We start from the raw sequence: 26,328 nt of genomic DNA, 5'->3' as shown, positions 1-26,328 counted from the left end.
ATTCTTCACAGGAATCGCATAAACCAAAATTTGGGTTGCATCAGAATATATTGGGAGATGACCAAAAACCTGATATAAAATGTACATTTTGAGGAGAGTCTTAAGGGAGGAAGGATGAGGATGCGGTGAAAAAGACTTGTGTTACTTACTGCCTTATTGTGTTTAAAGTGTTTCAAACTGCTTCACAGACATGAGTTACTTTGGAGTGCTGGTTGTACATACAAACTACTTGAGAGTAGAGCACAAACGGATTAATGTTAACATTATTTTCAAAAAATTCAAATGGAAACATGGAAATAAATGTCAAAATTATGTATAATGATTCACTTTATTTCCAAAGAAATAGTAACATTAAACTTGGAATTAGATTACAGTACAGAAATTAGTTTCTTTATTAAATATATACAATTTTATTTTTAATTTCTGGCAGTCTATCATGCTTTTATCATATTCATCATTTTTGTGTGATATTAAGCATTATTATATACAGTATTCAAAAAGTAATTACCTGGGATTTTAACAGGTGTACAAATTGAATTAATCTGCACACATCAAACTACGTTTTAAATTCACGTAGAACAAATTACTTTAATCTGGATTTTGTCATCAGCACTGAAGCAACAGTGTTCATTACAGATATTGAGGAAAGCCATCCATAACCAGCAGTGCTCATTGCAGATGTTGAGGAAAGCCATCCATAATCAATCTCTTGGCATGGATTTTACCCTTCCTAATGTTAATTTTTTCATCTAATGTTTTCATCCAGCAGGGTAAATAACCAATCATATTGAAGAATTCTCACAGACTGCAAACCAGGAAGTTAAATGTACCGATTATTATATGTAAAATAAAGATTGTGACATATACATCAATCTTTGAAAAAATATTACAAACTAGAATTTGTTTTATCAGAATAGAAAAATTGGCATTACTTAAACGTAAAATTATTTTTCAATTACACTTCATTAACGAGGCATAATGATTTTAACAGCAGTTTGAAGACATTCTTGTTCACTTAGTGATTTCTAATTGCAGTCTGCAAGAACTTCAACAGCAGACTTTATGAAGAAGCATGGAATAATTGACCGCAACTTCTGGATTTCTACTTTTAACTGCCTAAATGCAGACTCCTGAAGTTCTGGCAGTTTCAGAGCAGCAATGGGAAAGAACACTGACAATTTCGCTATCATTAGTGCATAATTCTGGTCACTTAGTCTGAAAACAAATTGAAATAGGCCCAGAAATTTGAGAGCACCTTTTCTTTTGCCTTGTGGGAGTAGAGTCCAATCTCTGCCAATATATGCCTTAGGTTGAGGGATGGTGGAGACCTGGCAGCAGCCTTTATATTTTTAATATGGAGCGAGGGAAAGCACTCTTGTTCCTCCAAGCTCCACGTTCAGATAAATATGGAGGTCTTTCTGCTGTGTCATATGAGTTCAACACATGGCAAATGAAGCACTGGGGCGTTCAGAAATTGGGAATAGGTGAGTTACCAAAAGACTGCGCAACCCGGCGGGAGGGGGGGGGGGGGGGGGGGGGTGGAGAGGCGGCAGGGAAACCACGAGAGATTATTCCACTCTACGGAAAATAAAAGAAAAGCACAGCCGTGGGGGGAACCATAGACCGATCCAGAGGGCAATGAAAGGCACGTAGGGTCAGTTAAACGAAGGACAAACTAAACCTCCATATAATAAAGGAAATTAGCGTAGGCGAGAAAAATGTGATGTGTGTATATATATATATACACACAACTGTTTATAAATATGAGAAATGCCAATAAAAAGATTTTTTTTAAAAAAGAAATTGGGAATAAGGACCCGAATTTAAATCCAGATGTTCCACTTGGACACTAAGAAGGAATGCGATTTAATTCACTAATTTCACATTGATACACCTGAATACCAGGAATAAATAAACATCAATCAATTATACAATCACTGATTGTTGTTTAATGCAGTTTTAATACCACAGAAATATCACTACAAATAGTGAGTAGATTGCAATGGCTACAAGAAACAATTGTATACAAAAATAGCATTTGGAGTAATTTCTTTATAATTTTTATAGAGGGTACCAACTACATCAAGAATCTGTACATAAGCAAAATATTGCAAATGCTGGAAACCTGAAGTACAAACATAAATGTTGGAAACATCCAGCCGGTCTGGTAGCATCTGTGTAGAGGGAGTTAACATTTCAGGCCTTTCATCAGAACCGAATAACTTTCATCAAACTTGAATTCTAATGAAAGGTTTTTGACCTGAATTGTCTCTCTAGAGGCGTTAGCTGACCTGCTGAGTATTCCCAGCGTTTTGTGTTTTTGTATCATGAATGTGCAACTAGCTTTGAAGATGACTACACAAAAACAGATCAGCTGAAATGAACTCTTGCCTTTCTGTACTGTGGTTGTCAGGTATTTTCCCCAATCATCATTTCCTTCCTGAAGTGAGAGTAAATCAAAGAATACAGCACAGGAACAGGCCCTTCGGCCCTCCAAGCCTGTACCGGTCACAATACCAACCTTTGCCAAAACCCTAAGCACTTCCTTTACATGTGTTTGTCAAGATGCCTTTTGAACACCATTAATGTATCTGCTTCCACAACCTCCCCTAGCAACACGTTCCAGGCACTCACCACCCTCTGTGTAAAAAAACTTGCCTCGCACAACTCCTCTAAACTTTGCCCCACAAACCTTAAACCTATGCCCCCTGCTGATGGACCCCTCCACCTGGCAAAGAGTACCTGCCCATCCACTCTATCCATGCCCCTCATAATCTTGCAGACCTCTATCAGGCATCCCCTCAACCTCTGTCTTTCTAATGAAAATAGTCTGAGTCTTTTCAGCTTCTCCACATAGCTATATCCTGGTATACCTCCTCTGCACCCTCTCCAAAGCCTCCACATCCTTCAGGTAGTGTGGCGACCAGAACTGTGCGCAATATTCCAAGTGCGGCCATACCAGGGTTCTATACAACTGTAGCATGACTTGCCAGTTTTTATACTTGATGCCCCGTCCAATGAAGGCAAGCATTCCGTATGCTTTCTTGACTACCTTGTCCACTTGTGTTGCCACCTTCAAAGATCATGCATGCCCAGATCTCTCTGACTTTCTATATTCCTAAGAGGTTTTGCCATTTACGATATATTTCCCCTCTGTTAGACCTACCAAAATGCTTTACCTCACATTTGTCTGAATTAAACTCCATTTGCCATTTCTCTGCCCAAGTCCTCAACCTATCTATGTCCTGCTGTATCTTCTGACAATCCTCAACACTATCTGCCACTCCACCAACCTTGGTGTCATCCGCGAACTTACTAATCAGACCGGCTACATTTTCCTCCAAATTGTTTATGTTTTCCTCCAAATAGTTTCTAAATAACAGAGGCCCAAGCACACATCCCTGTGGAACACCACTGGTCACAATTTTCCATCCAGAAAAACACCCTTCTACTGCTACCCTTTGCCTTCTGTGACCAAGCCAATTCTGAATCCATCTTACCACCTCACCTCTGTGAGACTTCACCTTTTGTACCAGTCTGCCATGAGGCAGCTTGTCAAAGGCTTTACTGAAGTCCATGTAAACAACATCCACCGCTCTCCCCAAATAAATCATCTTTGTCACCTCCTCAAAAAACACAATCAAGTTGGTAAATCATAATTTACTATTTGGAAAAACTGCAGTCTACGTGAATCTGTGTCTCCCCATTGCTACAGTCCTTGGTGTTATGGGCAACGTCGTGAGCAGTAAGATGAAACAAAGTTGCTTTTAACTGAGCTAACTAATGCAAATGTCCTTTCCTTTCAATACATGTATGGCTCAGTTACAAAACTAGGCCCATTTTTTCCCACTTTGAGGTTTCATACCCATGGGAAATGAAACCTCAAGGGTCTATATAGAATACTGGAATTAGCAAATGGGCCACATTCTTGATGGAATTTAACGCACCTGGGTCAGATTCCTAATTTCTAGATCCAATGCATTTTTCCTTGCCCATGTAACATAGGACTTAAGGGTAGGCCATTAAACCCTTTGAGTTTGCTCAGCCATTCTGTAAGATCATGGCTCATTGGTGAGGTCTTAACCCCACTTTGTCATCTGCCCCCTATGACCTTGACTCCCTTGTCTATCAAAATCCTATCTAACTCTGTCTTTAATAAATTCAGTGTTTTCTGATGTACAGTTCTGGAAACAGCTTAGGTTGTTCCCATACAATTTCTGCATGGTTGGCACAGACAATGGATTTTCTGTAGATGTGAACACAAAGTACATTCAACATGATATTTGGACTTCTACCTACATGTCATATAAATACATATCCATACATTTATTATAATAGAACAAGTGTAAAACTTCTCATTCATCAATTTTGTAGTATTTCTATACTAAGCAATGACCCTGGAAGGAAACATTGCACCATTATAGTGGTGGAGTTATAGGTGTGTTAAACGCAAGACTTTTCTTCAGTTCTCGTACCATATCACTCAATTCCAGGATGTACTGCTGAACCTGCAAGAGAATTCCAAAATTTATCACTGTCTTTCATTCATTTTAAAATTATCTCATTGGATAGTTTAAAATGAGGGTAAAATGACACACTTGGTCAAATCTGCATATAATTAAACCTAGATATCGGGCACGATCGAACGGCCATGTTGCACTGGAAAAGCAGCTCGCCGCAGTGCAATGTGGCCGATAGAAGCCAGGAGACCCTGCTTCCGGGATCCTCCTGGCTTGCAATGCCTCGCAAGATCTAATGCGATCTTGCGAGATGTTACGATGTAAATCCAGCCCCAATTTTTGGCAAATCTGCATACTAGAGACAACTAGTCTCACTGTAATATGCAGTTTCCCGAGGCACTGGGGGCTATCCCTTTCACCTCGGGCGAGTGCCATTCAGTACTGGTCTCCACAAATGGGGACCAGGTGGAACAGCATTCATGGGGGGGTCTCGCAGGAGATGGGAGGTCCCAGGTAGGCACTTTGGGAAGGGTGTTACCCTGGCACTGCTAGTGCCACATGGGCATCCTGGCAGTGCCATCTGGGTGAAAGCCTGGCACTGCCAAGGTGCCCAGGTGGTGCTGGCAGGGGCACTGCCAGGGTAACAGGTTGGCACTGCCAAGGTGCCCAGCTGGCATTTTGCACAAGGCAGCAATTGGGCTGGGGGATGCCCTGCATGGGTATTGGGGGCTGGGGACTTCTCATAATGAGTTGGGGCTTTGGGTGGATCAGGGGCTCCAGAAATTGGGAGTTCCCCGCTGAGACTCCCTATCTAACCCGAGTGACGTTTAATTGCATTGTGTTTCTTGGCACTGCGAGCGCTGGGGAACACATGGCTAAACGTGTTCGCTATGGGACTTTGTTCCCATTTAGTTAAATCACGCCCATTGTCTATTCATCTGTAATGACTAACACAGTAAAGATCATTAATCTGTTACTGCATTTACCTTTACTCATATCCACACCCATACATTATTGATACACATGAATATTCTAGCACAGCGCACTTAACAATGGTAAGTTATAATCTTGGCTGATGATTAACATTGTCAAAATCGATCAATTGCTAAGCAGGTCTTGTATCTAGGAGATTTGAAAAGGCTAAACGAGAACATAAAAATTGGGCAGTTAGTGCAATTGAAACAGCAGGAGAGAGCAGAGAAATAGTGGGGTGGTCCAGGAAGAGAAGAAGGTTAAGTGAAGAATCTATGTGATTCTATGCAAGAGCTAGATTTTTAAGTTTATGGTCAGCTTGGATTCTTGGAATAGTGGGGTTTGCTCAATGGTCGTAACTTATGGATCCAGCCCCACTGTTGGAAAAACACTGGACCAGAATTTAATCAGTATGTCAACTTCCTGTGGTCTCTAATTAAAAGCCTGCCACATCTATTTCTGAATCACCCAATGTATCTGTTCGCTATGTTGATCTGTACTAAATTAGCTGTTTCCATCGATGTGGAAGTGAACTTCAATTACCACTAATGCCCCTGGACTGGGGGGGGGGGGGGGGGTCCGAGTTCTAATCTTGAAGACTGCGTGATCCATGTGAGCACGTTTGTAAGAGTGGGCTTGATGTGGCTCGTGCTACCTTCATCTTAGTGGACACAAGATTGAAATTACTAACCATGACCCCAAGAATAAAATTAAATAAATTTAATGCACTCCGAATATTTCATAAGCTATAGAAAATGCTTAATTTATATATTAATAGAATTATCATCAACTTCAAATGGCAAAACAATATAAATATTTACACTTTAGATACAGAGGGAGCATACGGCTCTCACAGTCAATCGTGTGCAATCAGCATGCACCTCATTCACTTGCCCTTGCTTTACATGCGTGTTACCTCAGTCATACTGGTAGGAATAAAACTATGCGGATGGAAATCAGCAGAATGTATGGTCAACACTACATGTACACAACGGTCAGCAAAGTGTCTCGTGGGCCACACTCGGAACCCAGGTTCTGTGGCCCCCGAGCCACAAGTTGCCCAGCACTGGTTTAGAGGATGCTCAATGTCATCTAAGCATCAGTGGTGGCCAATACCTTAAAGGGAAAATGGAACAAAAATAGAGATGCAGCGAACAAAATCATAATACTTCAATGTGGAAGCACATTATTTGTTTTTGTGGTAGAGCGAGATTATCAATTATTTCTTGCAAATTCGGGCTAAGGTATATATAACTCTAAAGGTGCGTTAGCTTGATGATTGTGCAGCTAGCCAACAAACAATTATGGAGCTGGCTAGTGATCCCAATACTAAATAAATGCATACACATTCCTTTATTGTTTGACAAGTGAAATTACGGCCGCGATCTACCGGCCGCGAAAGGCGGCGCAGTGCAGCCAGTAGATGCCGGGAGATCCCTACTCCGGGATCTACCCGGCTCGCCACACCTCGTGAGGTCAAAAGCTATCTCGCAAGATGCCGCAAACTGAATCCCGCCCTCACTATTTTTCAAATTTGGATATTAGAGCGAGACAGCTAGTCTCACTCTAATATTCATTTCACTGAGGTACCCAAGGCGTTGGGATCTAACTCATTCGCCTCGGAGACATGAGGCAAGCATTATTCAGTGCTGGTCTCCACAACCCAGGGACCAGCTGGAACGGCACTCATGGGGGTCTCCCACGGGATCAGAGGCCCCCAGGTGTTTGCTCTCTGGGCAGGGTGGCACCCTGACTGCTTGTGCCACCCAGGAATATTGGCACTGCCACCATGGTGGTGCCAAGATGCCAGTCTGGCATTGTTACCACACCTGGGACTAAGTGCGGCCGACTAAGGCACCGAATCGAACCAGAGTCCCGGTAGATAGCATGGTGTTTCTCGACGTTGTGAGCGCCGGGAAACATCCGGCTAAACGCCGCCCGTCCCGGGACTCTGTTCCAATTTGGTTTGATCGTGCCCAGTGTCTTCTCATTATGGAACACAGCAGATTTTGATCTTACAAACAACCTGAATGATCTTTTTGGTAAAATTTATAATCCCAAAACCTAAATTCATTTTTAAAATTTTAGTTATGGCTAAAGGGGTTTAATTTCCACAAGATTTCTCCAGAAGAGAGAGACCACTGAGGCAACCTTTCTTGCCTGCGGACTCAACCAGCCATCCAGAGGGGTTTCTGTTCTGATCTCTGATCAGTCTGAAATAATTATTTTTACTCATATGTTACGTGCCTGCCTCAGCCATGCCCACCTTTCCTCATGGAGCTACCAATGCTCTCGAGTTATCAACCAACCCTCTGGGCATCAGGTGCCCACCAAGTGGGAAACCTTTCCGGGAAAATAGCTTCCTCGATCTGGCTCCCAGTTAAGTGCGGGCTCGGTACCCCCATTTGATCTCAATTTCCCCAAACCCAGGGGAAAATCCTGCCCGAGGTTTCAATGGCACTCATTTACCCATTCACCTTCCAACATAAGGAATAAAATCCCTCGTAAGGATTAAAATCCGAAGAGAAACCTCTCTAGGAAGTTGGGTTCAAATCTGTGTCAACGCATTTCGGAATGAATGCTTCCTCTCCAATGTGCAAGTTGTTCGTGGCATAGGGTGACCTCAAAAAAAGAAAAAATGAATGGAACAAGAGTTGGCTGTGGAGATTCTTGGAGCCGACTCTGCCATTCAATTAGATCCTTGATCTGTACTTTAACTCGATTTGTCCAACTTTGCTCCATATCCTTTGAAAACATCATGGAACAATTTATTTTCCATCAAAACATTTGTCAAGAGTTTGTCTTGGGAGCAACAAATAGTGTGAAACGGTATACTTGTGTTTAATGCTGCAACCTGCTAGTGCGCCAATCCATGTATTTGTTGCAAATTTTTGTTATCAGTGAAGCATACATTCCTCCATAGAATAAAAAATATAATGATTGCCAGTTCATCAATGGATCAGTTGGTAAAATAATTCAGTGATGGAAGTCCTCGGTTTGATTCCCTGTCCTGAACAGATTAACAGTAGATGTTTCAGAATTGACTTCAGTGAAAAAGAGAGGAAATTATCCAACCTTTCTATTCTTGACCACTGCTGATGAGAATGTCCAATTCCAATTCTCTTCCCACAACTAGTGGTGCACTAAGACAAACGTTCATCTATTCCATAGGTAGTAATTCTTGGAACAGGTCACGAACAGGTCACGAGTCTGTCGCCAGGGGCCTATAGCTTGAGGGGAGACACTCCAAATCAAGCCTGGCTGACCCGCTCTTACTGCCAGACATTGGTGTGTTCGGAAGGATTTGCAGGTTGACACACTCAACCTGTTTAACCGCGTTATGAACGCGACCTCCTTGACCATCAAGTCCTGGGTGGGACTTGAACAAAGAGCTTCTGGCTCAGAGAAAGGGAAGCTACCCATTGCACCACAAGACCACCAAGTGACTATTTGGTGATGGTATTAATGGATTCAGTTGCAATGCCTGTGAAGGAAAATACAGCCCACTGATACATGAAAAATGTCATCTGATTAAGACACCAGAGGATTATCACTAAAGATGGAACTGTACCAAAGCAGAAATTAGCACTTCAAAGAGGCGAAAGCTGGGAAAAATATAATTGAACAGTCCCAATGCAAAATGCAGGAAAAAGGTCTGAAATGGAATAGGAATAAATATGATGCATATATAACGAGCACACTTACTGCCTGAAGTTGTATATCTGTATCGTCTGATGCAGGGCCAAGTTGTCTATCTGCTTTTCTTACATGCATGTAAAGGTTAAAAATTGCCATCTTTGTCATACCCAAGATAATAGTCCTTTTAGCTGCTGTATTTTGAATATGTACCCATGTGGATTCCTGTAAAATTAGAGAATGGTACAATTTCTTTAGAAATCACTGCACAAGCTTTTTAGAATCTGCAAAGAAAAACAAGTTCTCGGGACCTCCGGTGGCAGCTATGTGGTGAGCAGTCACACACACAGTGGCTCCCGTCAGGGTACTTTGATTTTGGACCTTTTAAAAAAACATTTAGAGTACCCAATTCATTTTTTCCAATTATGGGGCAATTTAGCGTGGCCAATCCACCTACAGGAGTTTCTGGGAGTAATTGAGGACACAGTACAGAGGTTCATCCCAAAGAAAAGAAAGGTTATCAGAGGGGGGATTAGGCAGCCATGGCTGACAAAGGAAGTTAGGGAATGCATCAAAGCAAAAGAGAAAGCCTATAATGTGGCAAAGAGTAGTGGGAAGTCAGAAGATTGGGAAGGCTACAAAAACAAACAGAGGATAACAAAGAGAGAAATAAGGAAAGAGAGGATCAAATATGAAGGTAGGCTAGCCAGTAACATTAGGAATGATAGTAAAAGTTTCTTTAAATACATTAAAAACAAACGGGAGGCAAAAGTTGACATTGGGCCGCTCCAAAATGACGCTGGTAATTTTGTGATGGGAGACAAGGAAATAGCTGAGGAACTAAATAAGTACTTTGCGTCAGTCTTCACAGTAGAAGACATGAGTAATATCCCAACAATTCCGGAGAGTCAGGGGGCAGAGTTGAATATGGTAGCCATCACAAAGGAGAAAGTGCTAGAGAAACTAAGAGGTCTAAAAATTGATAAATCTCCGGGCCCAGATGGACTACATCCTAGAGTTCTAAAGGAGATAGCTGAAGAAATAGTGGAGGCGTTAGTTATGATCTTTCAAAAGTCACTGGAGTCAGGGAAAGTCCCAGAGGATTGGAAAATCGCTGTTGTAACCCCCTTGTTCAAGAAGGGAACAAGGAAAAAGATGGAAAATTATAGGCCAATTAGCCTAACCTCGGTTGTTGGCAAGATTCTAGAATCCATTGTTAAGGATGAGATTTCTAAATTCTTGGAAGTGCAGGGTCAGATTAGGACAAGTCAGCATGGATTTAGTAAGGGGAGGTCGTGCCTGACAAACCTGTTAGAGTTCTTTGAAGAGATAACAAATAGGTTAAACCAAGGCGAGCCAATGGATGTTATCTATCTTGACTTCCAAAAGGCCTTTGATAAGGTGCCTCACGGGAGACTGCTGAGTAAAATAAGGGCCTATGGTATTCGAGGCAAGGTACTAACATGGATTGACGATTGGCTGTCAGGCAGAAGGCAGAGAGTTGGGATAAAAGGTTCTTTTTCGGAATGGCAACCAGTGACGAGTGGTGTGCTGCAGGGTTCAGTGTTGGGGCCACAACTGTTCTCTTTATATTTTAACGATCTAGATGACGGGACTGGGGGCATTCTGGCTAAGTTTTCCGATGATACAAAGATAGGTGGAGGGGCAGGTAGTATGGAGGAGGTGGGGAGGCTGCAGAAAGATTTAGACAGTTTAGGAGAGTGGTCCAAGAAATGGCTGATGAAATTCAACGTGGGCAAGTGCGAGGTCTTGCACTTCGGAAAAAAGAATAGAGGCATGGACTATTTTCTAAACGGTGACAAAATTCATAATGCTGAAGTGCAAAGGGACTTGGGAGTCCTAGTCCAGGATTCTCTAAAGGTAAACTTGCAGGTTGAGTCCGTAATTAAGAAAGCAAATGCAATGTTGTCATTCATCTCAAGAGGCTTGGAATATAAAAGCAGGGATGTAATTCTGAAGCTTTATAAAGCATTAGTTAGGCCCCATTTAGAATACTGTGAGCAATTTTGGGCCCCACACCTCAGGAAGGACATACTGGTACTGGAGCGGGTCCAGCGGAGATTCACACGGATGATCCCAGGAATGGTAGGCCTAACATACGATGAACGTCTGAGGATCCTGGGATTATATTCATTGGAGTTTAGGAGGTTGAGGGGAGATCTAATAGAAACTTACAAGATAATGAATGGCTTAGATAGGGTGGATGTAGGGAAGTTGTTTCCATTAGCAGGGGAGACTAGGACCCGGGGGCACAGCCTTAGAATAAAAGGGAGTCACTTTAGAACCGAGATGAGGAGAAATGTCTTCAGCCAGAGAGTGGTGGGTCTGTGGAATTCATTGCCACAGAGGGCGGTGGAGGCCGGGACGTTGAGTGTCTTTAAGACAGAAGTTGATAAATTCTTGATTTCTCGAGGAATTAAGGGCTCTGGAGAGAGAGCGGGTAAATGGAGTTGAAATCAGCCATGATTGAATGGTGGAGTGGACTTGATGGCCAAATGGCCTTACTTCCACTCCTATGTCTTATGGTCTTACTCTGCACATCTTTGGGTTATAGGGGCGAAACCCACGCAAACACGAGGAGACTGTGCAAACTCCTCACAGACAGTGACCCAGAGCCGAGATCGAACCTAGGACTCGGCGCCATGAGACTGCAGTGCTACCACTGCGCCACCGTGCTGCCCGATTTCTGACCTTTTTGCCAGGGTTATGGCTGATGTTTGGGGGGAAATTTGTTTAGTGTGATGGGATGGGATCCCCTCACAAGGAATGCCCAGCAATTCCAATACAAGGCAGAAGTTGGGCAAGAGATCATCGTCTGACTCAGAAGCCCCTCGGGCCTCAGTGTGGAACGGGACATTTTTTTTAAGTACTTTTATCGGATTTTTTGCATTTTATATCAACAGTTACAGGACAAGACAAAACCAACAGGTATCAAAAATTACCACACCAACAATTACCTCACACATAGTATATAGCCTCGCCATGTAAAACTTATATTACAAGGGGTGCTTATTTAGTCCTAAAGAAAGTCAAAAAGGGTAAATAAAATACAGAAATCAAAAAAACAGCTGAGCATAGGTAGGTCCACCATGTCACGTGGGGCCAATGGCTGGCTGTATTTCTCTGAAAGGGAGCTATTGTATGGTTATGGGGCGCTCCTGTTTGGGAGCCCCCGGTGGTCGGCCATTGCAGCTGTGTGGCCCCCGCCCCCCCTCCCTTCGGTTGTCTCCTGGCACTGAGTGGTAGTTGGGGGGGGGGGGGGTTGCCCGCTGAATGCACTCATCGCTGTGGTTGCCTTTGCTTAATCCCCTTTGTCCCTTTCGGTTCTCTCCTACTTGTCCTACATTTCCCTTGGTGTCTTCCCCCCCCCAACCCCCCGTCCCCCCCCCCACCTACACCTTACCCCTTTCCCTCTCCTTGTTTTCTGGTCCGTTCTGGTTTAGTCCTGTCCACCTGGAGGTGAAGTTTGCCCTGCGAAGTTATTCGGTCCAGAGTCCTCCCCCTATCCCCCTGCCGAGCTCTTCCACCCGTTTTTCCCTTGTCTCACCCAGCGATGAGCGTGTGTACCTCCTCCAGTACTCATTCATACATGTCTGCATAGTTCCCATCTCCCAGTTGGACCGCAATCTATAGTCTCTCCAATAGTGAGTGTCCTGGTATCTGGGGAATGTTGTTTTTTTGAGTAAGTTTTTGATTTATTTCTATGGAGCTTGTCCATTAGTTCCCCGAAGGTCGCTGCTCTGCCTTCTACGTATATGTCTCCCTTCATCCTGTCTCCATCTTTTGAAGGAAGTGTCCATTGTCGCGGGGGTGAACTTGTGGTTTTTGCAGATGGGGGCCAGAGTGGACATCTCAGTCAGACCAAAGTGGTGTCGCAGTTGGTTCCACGTTCTCAGCTTAGCTGCTACCACTGGGTTTCTGATATCTGGCTGAGGGTGATTGCCAGTGCTCGAAGGGATGTCGCGGTACAGGAACTCTCCTCTATTCTGACCCACTCTGCTGCTGGTTATATGACTTATCCCCGTATCCTTTCTGCGGTAGCCAACCAGTAGTAGAATTGGAGGTTCAGGAGGGCCAGGCGTCCCATGTTTCCCCTCCTTTGTAGAACCTTCTTCCTACTCCTTGGACACTGTCGGTCCCTTTCTACCTCTTCCACCAGACTTATCAGGTTTCATTTGTGGATCCGTGTCCAATCGTGGGCATTTCTTCACACCATGTTAAACTCGCTGATGGGAGCGGGGTCCTTCCAGGGGTCCCTGGAGCTGGAAGGGGCCCATAGAGTGCTGGCGAGGAGGCCCAAGGCTAACGAGCCTCCCCGGGCGGTGTTGGTGCGGTTTTATCGGCTCGTTGATCGGGAGTGCATACTCAGGTGGGCCAAGAAAGAGAGGAGCAGCAGGTGGGAGAATGCGGAGGTTCGAGTATATCAGGACTGGGGCGTGGAGGTGGCGAAGAAGAGGGCCGGGTACAACCGGGCGAAGGCAGTGCTGCACAGGAAGGGTCTGTGGGTCACCTACAAGGACCGGCACCATTATTTTGAGTCCCCGGAGGGGGCGTGGGCCTTTATTCAGGCCGAGAAGCTGGACACAAACTGAGGTTCGGGATGGGTGGTCGGGGATTGTTGTTGTTGTGTTACATTTTCAGGGGGAGTTCTTTGTTCTTGTTTAGTTTTGGTTCGGTGTGGTTGGTTAGGGTGGGTTGGGCACTGTTTTGGTTGGGTCTGTCGGGTGGGCTCCTGGAGGGGGGCAAGTAAACGGAGTAGAGGATGGATGGCCGGTAGGGGGGGATGGGGCCCCACGGGGGAGGGGGAGGCCCGAGTCGGGGGTGCGAGGACTGGGCCAGTAAAAGGAGCTGCGACAGAGGAGGCGGGGCCGGGCAGGTGGAAAGCGCAGGCTTTTTCCTGCACTGAAGGCTGGAGGGGGCGGGGCCGGGGTGGGGAAGCACGGGGTTTTCCCCGCGCTAGGGATGAAAGGGGGAGGCGGAGAGCCTGCTGGTGGGTAATGGAGGGGGAGGGGAAGTCCCACAATGGGAGGAGTCGAAGGAGAGGCGGGAGCGGCCGGGGTCAGCAGGAGTCAGCTGACTTGCGGGAGTGCAATGGGGGGAGCAATGCAGCTAGGAGGAGTCCTAGCTGGGGGGTGGGTGGGGGGGGGAGTGTTGGGGGGGAACCGGGTTGCTGCTTGTATGGTCAAGGGGGAGCTGGAGTGAGTAGGGGGGTTGGGACGGGGGTATGCCGCCGTGGGGAACGGGCCGGTCGTGGGGCGCAGGCGCGTGGCTGGCCGAGGAGGGGTTATGGCTAGTCAGCGGGGGAGGGGGGCGGGTAGCCCCCTGATCCGGCTGATAACCTGGAATGTAAGGGGACTGAACGGGCCGGTTAAGCGGGCCCGGGTGTTCGCGCACCTGAAAGGGCTGAAGGCAGATGTGGTCATGCTCCAGGAGACACACTTGAAGGTGGCAGGCCAGGTAAGATTAAGGAAGGGGTGGGTAGGCCAGGTGTTTCATTTCGGGCTGGATGCCAAAAATCGGGGGGTGGCGATCCTGGTGGGAAAGAGGGTGTCGTTCGAGGTGTTGAGCATTGTGACAAACAATGGCGGCAGGTACGTAATGCTAAGTGGTAAGCTGCAAGGGGAGAGGGTGGTGCTGGTCAATGTGTACGCCCCGAACTGGGACGATGCGGGTTTTATGCGGCGCATGTTGGGTCGGATCCCAGACTTGGAAGTGGGGGACCTGATAATGGGGGGGGGGGGACTTTAACACGGTGTTGGATCCGTCACTGGATCGCTCCAGGTCTAGGACGGGTAGGAGGCCGGCGGCGGCTAAAATGCTGAGAGGGTTTATGGACCAGATGGGAGGGGTGGACCCTTGGAGATTTGCAAGGCTGGGGGCTAGGGAATTTTCATTCATCTCCACGTTCATAAGGCCTATTCCCGGGTCGACTTTTTGTTATGAGCAGGGCGCTGATTGCGAGAGTAGAGGATACTGAGTACTCGGCGATAGCCATTTCGGATCACGCCCTGCATTGGGTAGACCTAGAGCTGGGGGAGGAGAGGGACCAGCGCCCGTTGTGGCGCTTGGAGGTGGGGCTGTTGGCGGGCGAGGAGGTGAGCGAGCGGGTCCCAAGAAGCATAGAGTGATACCTGGAGGCCAACGATAACGGGGAGGTCCGAGTGGGGTGGTCTGGGAGGCGCTGAAGGCAGTGGTTAGGGGAGAGCTGATCTCCATTAGGGCCCGAGAGGAGAGGAGAGGGAGAGGCTGGTGGGGGAGATGGTGAGGGTAGACAGGAGGTATGCGGAGGTGCCCGAGGAAGGACTGTTGAGGGAGAGGCGTAGCCTCCAGGCCGAATTCGACCTATTGACCACCAGGAAGGCGGAGGTGCAGTGGAGGAAGGCCCAGGGGGCGATTTATGAATATGGGGAAAAGGCAAGTCGGATGCTGGCGCATCAGCTTCGGAAGCGGGACGCAGCTAGGAAGTTAAGGATGGGGCGGGGGGGGGGGGGGGGGGGGAGTGTGGTGCGGAGTGGGGTTGTCATCAGGGACTTTTATGAGGAACTGTATCGGTCCGAACCCCCACTGGAGGAGGGAGGGATGGACCGCTTTTTGGACCAACTGAAGTTCCCGAAGGTGGATGAGGGACTAGTGGCGGGATTAGGGGCTCCGATTGGGTTGGAGGAGCTGGCCAAAGGGATAGGGAGCATGCAGGCGGGGAAGGCACCGGGGCCGGACGGTTTCCTGGTCGAATTTTACAAAAAAATATGTGGACCTGCTGGGCCCGTTGGTGGTTAGGACCTTCAATGAGGCGGGGGGGGGGGGGGGGGGCGTTGCTCCCGGCGATGTCCCGGGCACTGATCTCCTTGATCCTGAAGCGGGACAAGGATCCCCTGCAGTGTGGGTCCTACAGGCCGATTTCATTGTTAAATGTAGATGCCAAGGTGCTGGCGAAGGTCTTAGCCACGAGAATTGAGGATTGTGTGCCGCAGGTCATCCACAAAGACCAGACGGGGTTCGTGAAGGGGAGGCAGTTGAACGCGAATGTGCGGAGGCTCCTGAACGTTATTCTGATGCCGGCGAGGGAGGGAGAGGCGGAGATAGTGGCGGCGATGGACGCTGAGAAGGCCTTCGATAGGGTAGAGTGGGGGTACTTGTGGGAGGTGCTGAAGTGGTTTGGGTTTGGGAAGGAGTTTGTCAGGTGGGTTAGGCTGTTGTACGAGGTCCCGATGGCGAGTGTGGCCACGAACAAGAGGCAGTCTGAGTACTTTCGGTTGCATCGAGGGACGAGGCAGGGGTGTCCCCTGTCCCCCCTGCTCTTCGCGCTGGCGATTGAACCCCTGGCTATGGCACTGAGGGAGTCGAGGAACTGGAGAGGGCTGGTGCAGGGTGGGGAGGAGCATAGGGTGTCACTCTATGCGGACGACTTGCTGCTATATGCGGCGGACCTGGTGGGGGGAATGCCGGTGGTAATGAGGATCCTGAGGGAGTTCGGGGATTTCTCAGGGTACAAGCCCTACATGGGGAAGAGCAAGTTGTTCGTGGTTCACCCAGGGGACCAGGAGAGGGGGATTGGCGAGCTCCCACTAAAAAGGGCGGAGAGAAGCTTCAGGTATTTGGGGGTCCAGGTGGCCAGGACTGGGGGGCCCTGTATAGACTTAATTTCACGAGGCTGGTGGAGCAAATGGAGGAGGAGTTTAAGAGGTGGGACGCGTTGCCGCTGTCCCTGGCGGGTAGGTGCAGTCAGTCAAGATGACGGTGCTCCCAAGGTTTTTGTTCCTGTTCCAGTGCCTCCCCATTCTTATCCCGAAGGCCTTCTTTAGGCGGGTCAACAGGAGCATAACGGGGTTTGTGTGGGCGCGAGGGACTCCGAGAGTGAGAAGGGTGTTCCTGGAGTGGAGTAGGGATGGGGGGGGGCTGGCGCTGCCCAACCTCTGTGGGTACTACTGGGCCGCCAATGCGGTGATGGTGCACAAATGGGTGGTGGAGGGGGAGGGTCATACGCCTCATGCAATTTAAGGTGCTGCACAGGGCACACATGACCGGGACAAGGATGAGCCAGTTCTTTGGGGGTGAGGACAGGTGTGTTAGGTGCTCAGGGAGCCCAGCAAACCACACCCATATGTTCTGTGCATGCCCAGCGCTGGAGGAATTTTGGAAGGGTGTAGCAAGGACGGTGTTGAGGGTGGTAGGATCCAGGCTCAAACCGGGCTGGGGCTCGCAATATTTGGGGTTGCAGAGGAGCCAGGAGTGCAGGAGGCGAAAGAGGCCGGTATTCTGGCCTTTGTGTCCCTGGTAGCCCGGCGAAGGATTCTTCTTCGGTGGAAAGATGCGAGGCCCCCAAGCGTGGAATCCTGGATCAATGATATGGCGGGGTTCATTAAATTGAAGAGGGTGAAATTTGCCTTTAGGGGGATCGGTGCAAGGGTTCTTCAGGCGGTGGCAACCGTTCTTGGACTTCCTGGCAGAACGGTAGACAATGATCAGCAGCGGCAGCAACCCGGGGGGAGGGGGTGGGGTGGGTTCTATTTTATTTTTGTTTGTCTACACTGGGGTATCTGAGGGGGTGTATATATTTGCTATGTTTGCTATGTGTTTCGGCGGGTGTTAATATATTATTTATGTATGGGGGGGAGGGGGCACTGGGTTGTGTTGTTTTGTTTTGTATTTAATTCTATTGGGTTCTTTTTACATTTTGTTGTTGATACTTTGTGAAAACTTTAATACATTTATTTTTATTTTTAAAAACATTAGGAGATTGTGAAATGAGCCAGAGGTAATTATTTCAATTGACGCTGAGATGTGTTCGATAGGGTTGTGTGGGGTACCTCTGAAATCCTTGGAAGATTTGGCTTTGGGCCAAAATTTATATCATGGATTAGGATTTTGTATAGAACCCCCACTGTGAGTGTACTTACTAATGCCCTGAGCTCAGGTTATTTTCAACTGAACAGGGCTACAAGGCAGGGATGTCCATTGTCCCCACTTTTGTTTGCCCTAGCAATTGATCCACGGCCATTGCGTTGAGGTCATCACTAGATGGAGGGATGGAGCACAGAGTGTCCTTATATGCGGATGATTTGCTACCGTATATCACGGACCCACTCTCCAATGTGGATTGATATCTACTTTTGTATAATGAAGCTGCTCAGGAGTTTAGGCTCTTTCTTGGCTACAAGCTGAATCTGAGCAAAAGTGAATAGTCTCTGGTAAACCCCCGAGGAGGGGAGTCAATCTGGGGAGATTGCTATTTTGTCCGTCCTGGACGAGCTTCCGTTATCTGGAAATCTGGGTGGCGAAATCTGGCTGGCTCATGATTGGGCCTCGCTCTGTAATCTTAACTTTGCTAGCCTGGGTGAAGGCCGATATCAAAAGATGGGACATGGCCTTTGACCTTGGCGGGAAGGGTACAGACGGTGAAGATGAATATTCTCCCGAGGTTTTTGTTCCAGTGTCTCCCAGACTTTCTTCCCAAGTCATTTGTTTGCAGGGTCAATAAATTGATATCTACTTTTGTTTGGGCTGGTAAGACCCGACAGGTTCGTAGGAGGTTTCTGCAAAGGGATAGGCAGTCGGGGGGGGGGGAGGGGGGGCCTCCTCATGTGCGAGGTTAAGCTTGATCCATTTCAAGGTGGTGCACTGACCAGGGCGCATTTGAATGAGTTATTTTCAGGGGTGGAGGATAAGTGTGAGAGGTGCTCTAGGGGGCCAGCGAATCACATGCGCTTGCTCCAAGCTTGTAGCTTTCTGCGTCTCCTTTTTCGACACTGTGTCGGAGATTTGGGGTATTAGGCTGGAGCTGTGCCCGTTGCTGGCCATTTTTGGAGTATCGGACCCGTCGGTGCTGCAGACGGGGATGAAGGCAAATGTCCTAGCCTTCGCCTTGTTAATAGCCTGGAGATAAGTTCTGCTTGGGAGGAGGTCCCTGTTGCCGCGTGGGGCCTTCACCTTGCCGGGGGACCTGATGAATGTTTCTATCTGGAGATATCACGAGGGGGTCAGTGGAAGGGTTCAACTCAAGGTGCCAGCCTTTTATCTCCTTTTTCAGGGAACTGCTTACCATCTGCTGTTGGGGGGTGGGGGGGTGTCATTTTGTTCCGGTTTTGCTTTCTTTACGGATTGCTGAGGGGGCGGGGTTGGTGGACTGTGATCCGGGGGATGTCGTTTGTATTGGGGTTTGCTGTACTTTATTACTTTATTATAAGGAAAATCTTTTATAAAATAAAAATATTGTTTTAAAATAAAACACGTTCTTGGTCATTTGTAATTTTATTCTGGCAAAATACCTTGGACCCAGATTATGCAATGAGCTGCAAATAAACATTGCTCGCTATTTCTTACTCTTAAACTTGCCCGCAGGTGTTATGTGGACTTTTAAACGTGCTAATTACTGACAGTCTGAATCAGTGTCTCCTCAACCAACCAGCTTGAAAAATTATTACTGAACCCCTCCGAGTCTAAACCAATTAAGAGTTATCATATTGAATTCCATGTGAAGTGCTGAGATCTAAGGATCTTGGCTTAATTTCGAGAAAATACTTACCCCTTTTATAATTTTAGTTTTGGCATTTTCCCGCCGAGCTTGTAGTTTGGCCATGCTATTATGAAACATCATGATTTCATTATTCTTTTTTTTCATGAATTGATTATGATCGGATTTAAGTGTCTTCATGATTTCTTGATCTTCCTGATACTTTGCAATTAGAAGGTCATATGTAATAAACAATGTCTCAAAACGTGTCCTCACCATATTCATGTCCTGAAACTTAAAAAGGCACAAAAAAAAAATCAGGAACAGTTTGTTCAATTACAAGCACTTTGAGAAAAAGTTACTTTGCCATTTACTCGCATCAGGGCCTCTCGTAATTTCTTATTAACACCAAGACTCCGCGTTCCTGTCTCTGTAATATCAACCCGCACCCCCCCCTCCCTCCCACCCACACACACACACACACACACACACTCCACCCCTGCCATTGAAGCTGATTGAATTGCTTACACACACTTCTGCAACATTCAGATTTTTTTGCTGGTCCTCCAATGCCATCCTTCACAGAATGTAACACGTCCAAAACAGGTAGGGCAGTAGATGTTGTCTATATGGACTTCAGTAAGGCCTTTGACAAGGTCCCTCATGGTAGACTAGTACAAAAGGTGAAGTCACACGGGATCAGGGGTGAACTGGCAAGGTGGATACAGAACTGGCTAGGCCATAGAAGGCAGAGGGTAGCAATGGAGGGATGCTTTTCTAATTGGAGGGCTGTGACCAGTGGTGTTCCACAGGGATCAGTGCTGGGACCTTTGCTCTTTGTAGTATATATAAATGATTTGGAGGAAAATGTAACTGGTCTGATTAGTAAGTTTGCAGACGACACAAAGGTTGGTGGAATTGCGGATAGCGATGAGGACTGTCTGAGGATACAGCAGGATTTAGATTGTCTGGAGACTTGGGCGGAGAGATGGCAGATGGAGTTTAACCTGGACAAATGTGAGGTAATGCATTTTGGAAGGGCTAATGCAGGTAGGGAATATACAGTGAATGGTAGAACCCTCAAGAGTATTGAAAGTCAAAGAGATCTAGGAGTACAGGTCCACAGATCACTGAAAGGGGCTACACAGGTGGAGAAGGTAGTCAAGAAGGCATACGGCATGCTTGCCTTCATTGGCCGGGGCATTGAGTATAAGAATTGGCAAGTCATGTTGCAGCTGTATAGAACCTTAGTTAGGCCACACTTGGAGTATAGTGTTCAATTCTGGTCGCCACACTACCAGAAGGATGTGGAGGCTTTAGAGAGGGTGCAGAAGAGATTTACCAGAATGTTGCCTGGTATGGAGGGCATAAGCTATGAGGAGCGATTGAATAAACTCGGTTTGTTCTCACTGGAACGAAGGAGGTTGAGGGGCGACCTGATAGAGGTATACAAAATTATGAGGGGCATAGACAGAGTGGATAGTCAGAGGCTTTTCCCCAGGGTAGAGGGGTCAATTACTAGGGGGCATAGGTTTAAGGTGAGAGGGGCAAAGTTTAGAGTAGATGTACGAGGCAAGTTTTTTACGCAGAGGGTAGTGGGTGCCTGGAACTCACTACCGGAGGAGGTAGTGGAGGCAGGGACGATAGGGACATTTAAGGGGCATCTTGACAAATATATGAATAGGATGGGAATAGAAGGATACGGACCCAGGAAGTGTAGAAGAGTGTAGTTTAGTCGGGCAGTATGGTCGGCACGGGCTTGGAGGGCCGAAGGGCCTGTTCCTGTGCTGTACATTTCTTAAAAAAAAAAAAAAAAACCATGCTGCTTGCCTCCTCTCCCTTACGAAGGGCAGAGTGGGCTGGCGTGGGTGGTAAAATTGTGTGCCATGGCAGAGACCTATCACCCGCCCAACATTGCTGGTATTTTGCATGTGGTGGGTTAACGTCAGACAGCCTGCTCGCTTGTGGGCCAATCTTGGCCCTTCAGTGACCAATTAATGGCTACTCAGGACCTCCTCCCATCACTGTTTGGATCTGTCCCGCAGCAGAGCAGTTCCACGCCAAGTGCCCAGACCACCAGATGAAATCCAGCAACTTTGTTACCAGGCTGGAGTGGGAGTTGGCGGTGCCTTAAGTTCATCCTCCCTGTGCCCGCTAGAGATTCCCCCAAAGTATTCCCCATTTCCCCTCCCTTCCTGTCCTGTTGATCCCAGCTCCCCACACCAACATTCCAACCACACCTCCCCGCCCACCACACATTTGCTGGGCTCTGCCAGTCTGACTCCGACAAGAGGCTGAAATTACCTGAAGGTCTGGATTCCATCAGCATTTCCTCTTCAGATCTGCATGCAGTCCCAGCAATGGTCACCACACCCAGAGACGCTGCTGGGACAAGAGAACTGCTGGCCATTTGATTAGCAGGCAGCTCTTTAGAGGCGAGACATGTTGGTGAGAGCAGAAGGCCTGCCTTGAGCCAATTACACCATTTACAGCCATTAAATGGCTGCAGGGAAAGCTGGCCAAGTACAGTTTGGGCTCACCTCTGACTTTAGCACAGGGTGGGGACACCACCCCCACATAAAAGTCAGCCTTAAGTCCCACTTCTTTATTACCCCATTCTTGTTAACCTTCAAAGGTTCCACATCCACCAACTCATCAACTTCAAAAATCTTGCCGCCATCTATTAGTCTCTCCAAGACTACCTGGAGCTGGTTTAGCACAGTGGGCTACATAGCTGGCTTGTAATGCAGAACAAGGCAGCAGTGCGGGTTCAATTCCCATACCAGCCTCCTCGAACAGGTGCAGGAATGTGACGACTAGGGGCTTTTCACAGTAACTTCATTGACGCCTGCTTGTGACAATAGGCTATCACTGGGGCTGGTTTAGCACAGTGGGCCAAACAGCTGGCTTGTAATGCATAACAAGGCAGCAGCGTGGGTTCAATTCCCGTACCGGCCTCCCCGAACAGGCGCCGGAATGTGGCAACTAGGGGCTTTTCACAGTAACTTCATTGAAGGCTACTTGTGACAAAAGCGATTATTATTATTATTACCTTGCTGTCTCGACCTCCTCTCGACCAATACTCCATCGTGCACGCACTTAACTTCCAGCTCAGGCATCCTTTGCCTCCCTCTCTATTTTGGTTCCACCTTTGGCTGAAAACCGTTCAGCCAGCTTAGTCCCATAGTCAGGAACAGTCTCTCTCTATTATCTCACTCCATCAATTCAAAAACCTCCCCAAAATCTATTGCTTTAGGACGACCATCAGTCATTACTTATTTCCATATCTACTTGGTATCAGATTATTTTTGCCTCTGTGAAGCACTTAATTCATTTTAGATGTGCAAGAAAAATTGGAAGATGTTCCTAGATATGTTAAATTCCCTTCCAAAAAAAATTAAACATACATTTATGTAAACAAATAAGCAATTAACTCTTTTTGGTTACCTCTTTGGACATTTTGATTACTTTCGCCAAGAATTTTGGATAAATGGAATATGCCTCCACTTTCTTCTTCAGTTTCTCCCTCTTTTTGATAAGAACTGCCAGTTCTGCCTTAAATCGCTGAATATCCTTCTCCTTCTGTTTTATTAGTTCTGTTTCAGTAATCATTTTGTTCTGTGCTCTATTTTGCTTGGCATCATTTTCCTTAGCAGGGAGAAGGGGTAAAATAACAGACATTGGTGCACAAATTACTGCCACATTTAAAAAAAATATTTTGAATAGGTCATCTTCTCCTGCAAACCCTTTAAACTGCATCTCTAATTCAGGACTTAATGAATGGCCTAGGATTGAGGGAGGCCCTTGTCTGAAAATCTCACCCTAAATTATTCCTTCACTTAAGATGAGCAAATAATGCAGCTTCCCCATGCCCTTTGATGACCAAACTAAATGTTCCCAGCCACTTTTATCAGTGCAACACATGCCTTCCAAAATAAAAGTCGATACATGTGACTTGAGATCACCAGCTCCGCAAATGCACAGACTAGACCTTTGACTCAGAAGTGTCTCATATGTATCTGGCCAAAAACATGTGTTGTGTGGTCTTTGAAACCAATCAACTCAAAATGTTTGGCACAACCTCAGGAAGCTCTGAACATGACCTTGCAGGCCCCAAAATCAAAATGTGAAAAAGTAGATACCGGAATTAGAAGTCATTTCTCAATAGACATAATTGCCCTAAACTGGAAGTGGTACTGGAAACAACAGGAGGGTACACAGTGAACTTTCTGATCCACTTGGAAATAACTAGTAATAGACTCCACACTTCTTAAAGGAGTGAATGCCTCCTGCTAACATCTTAAAATATACCGTGCTCTTTTTCTTTAACTAATCTTAGAGCAGTGAGACTAGGGATAGACTCAGAAGACCAAAAGCCTACATGCTCTATATCAGCTTTCTCTCACCATGTTTGATCTAACCCTATCAGCATTATCTTTCATTGCTTTCTCCCACATCGGCTTATTGAACTTTATCTTAAATGCTATTTGCCTCAGCTACTCCATGTGGTAGCAAATTCCACATTTTAACTACTCTATGAGAAATTCTTCAGAATTTCTTATTGTACACATTAGTGATGGTTTTATATTCATGACTGCTAATTTTGGATTCTCCCACAAGTGGAAATGTATTCTGTATGTGCACTCTATGAATCCCCGTCATTATTTTTAGGTCAACTATTAGGTCATCCCTCAACCTTGTCTTTAGAAAAAAAAAGCTATGGCGTGTTCAGTCCTTCCTGATGATTATATCCCCTTGGTTCTGGTGTTATCTTTGTGATTATCGTTTGCACCTTCTCCAGTGCTTGTACATCCTTGTTGTAATGTGTAGACCAAACCTATACATAGTACTCAAAATGTGGTCCAGCCAAGGTTCTACACAAGTTCAATACAGCTTCTCTGGTTTTCTAACCTGTGGTCTGCATATTTTGCAATTGGATTTCTGATTCTCAAGTCCAAATCATTTGTGTAAATATTGAACAAACGTCAGGGCAGGACGGTGGTGCAGTGGTTAGCACTGCTGCCTCACGGCACTGAGGACCTGGGTTAGATCCCAGCCCCGGGTCACTGTCCATGTGGGGTTTGCACACTCTCCCTGTGTCTGAGTGGGTCTCACCCCCACAACCCAAAGATGTGCAGGCTAGGTGGATTTACCAAGCTAAATTGCCCCTTGAATGGGGAGAAAAAAAAATTGGGTACTCTAAAAAAAATGTTTTTTAAAGCCATCTCAGTGTTGATCCATGTGGAACACCACTTGTACCTTTTAAGATTGTTTATAATTTTTACGGCCATGTTAACTGGTGTTGCTGTTTTGTTTGTTTGTCTCTCTGCGTCTCTTTATTTCCATGGTGTATGTTGCCTCTCTTTCACTCCTTCCAAAATGTACCACCTCACACTTACCTATATTGAAACACATTTTTAAATTGCACACCCTAAGTTTAACTATGAATTATCTCTCCTATCTTAAATGTTACTATATCTTTTCAAACCTCTTTTTCTAATATTATGTGCACCTTGTTAGTCTCTCTGGTAAATATTGAGGCAATGTAATTATTCAAAATTTACGCCATTTCATTGTTATTACCTCTAAGTTTATACTTTTAATTCTGAAGTAGCACTCATCTTCCCGATCTACTTATTCTTCTGCTAATCAGCTTGCGGCTCAGGTACTTATCTGGAGATTATCCCCTGTAAAATCCTGCTTTGTAATTATTTCCTAGCTTCTCATACTCCTTCATTAGTACATTTTCCTTGTTCTTTCCTGGGTCATTGGTCCTGACATGAGCCCCTGGGAACTGAATCCTCCTCTCTCCTTTTGCAAACTCCTTCCAACTCCTCTGAGATATCCTTTACCATTGCACTGAGTAGGCATCACACCCACCCAGACGCCGAATCGCGACATAGAGGATGCTATTTGTGTTTCTAATAATCAAATCCCCAGTGTTTACAACCTTTCTACTCTGTTCTTCCCTCTGTTTAAACTGCCTCCTGCTCCTTGGTGCCATGGTTAGCATTCTGGCCAACCTTCTTGCACCCTTCATCCTTATCCTCACTGGGAAAGTGTACATTGAGGTCTTGCGGCGCAGTGGGTAGCATTCCTGCGTCTAAGCCAGAAGCTCTGGGTCTGAGATCCACCTCAGGATTTGATGGCCAATGGTGGTGCGGTCATAACCAATGGCTGGAGCTAAGAGTGAGAGGGACGCCTGGTCAGCCGCATTTGATGTAGAGTGGCTCCCTTCAGGTTATGAGCCCCTGGCAACAGACTATAATAATAATAATCCCTTATTGTCACAAATAGGCTTCAATGAAGTTACTGTGAAAAGCCCCTAGTCGCCACATTCTGGTGCCTGTTCAAGGAGGCCAGTACAGGAATTGAACCCGCGCTGCTGGCATTGTTCGGCATTACAAGCCAGCTATTTAGCCCACTGTGCTAAACCAGTCCCTGGCAACCTGTTCCGGGGATTACTAACTATGGAAACAGGTGAAAGTCTGCCTTAGTGCACCACTAGGTGCGGCAGGAAGAGAATTGGAATTGGAATAGAGAACATTGTAGCTGTTGGATAGGACCAGTGTACAGGGCCTCATTCTCTATCTCCCTTCGACTGCAACACATACAAAATGGAAGTGACATATTTCATGTTACTGCTACTTTTGACACCACTTACTTTCTGATCAATTTATCCAGAAAATGGCCTTTGGGCTGTATTATTCTAGGAGCAGGCTGGCTTCATGAACAACATAGCACAATAATTAAATATAAATAGGTTACAGAGTTGCAGAATAAGAGTCA

The 26,328-nt window shown here is 46.4% G+C and overlaps 1 protein-coding gene across 4 annotated transcripts in view; it reads right to left on the bottom strand.

The window, feature by feature from the left end:
• Positions 1-297: 297 nt before the first annotated feature.
• The window catches only part of LOC140408636 (coiled-coil domain-containing protein 42 homolog), a 51,474-nt gene continuing 25,443 nt past the window's right edge, over positions 298-26,328 (bottom strand). For 3 of the 4 annotated variants that reach the window (XM_072496115.1, XM_072496106.1, XM_072496123.1), the window contains 4 exons: positions 22,987-23,187; positions 19,612-19,833; positions 9,138-9,293; positions 298-4,508 (listed from right to left, as the gene is read on the bottom strand). In XM_072496115.1, coding sequence (XP_072352216.1) covers positions 4,419-4,508; positions 9,138-9,293; positions 19,612-19,833; positions 22,987-23,187 — 669 coding nt within the window. In that variant the 3' untranslated portion in view covers positions 298-4,418. The remainder of the gene's footprint in view (positions 4,509-9,137; positions 9,294-19,611; positions 19,834-22,986; positions 23,188-26,328) is intronic. The other variant, XM_072496132.1, reaches the window with a different exon arrangement.

The sequence above is a fragment of the Scyliorhinus torazame genome, chromosome 1 (assembly GCF_047496885.1).
Source record: "Scyliorhinus torazame isolate Kashiwa2021f chromosome 1, sScyTor2.1, whole genome shotgun sequence".
Classification (NCBI taxonomy): domain Eukaryota; kingdom Metazoa; phylum Chordata; class Chondrichthyes; order Carcharhiniformes; family Scyliorhinidae; genus Scyliorhinus; species Scyliorhinus torazame.
Note: the sequence above shows the minus strand (reverse complement) of the source record. Positions and strands in the feature narration are given on the sequence as shown.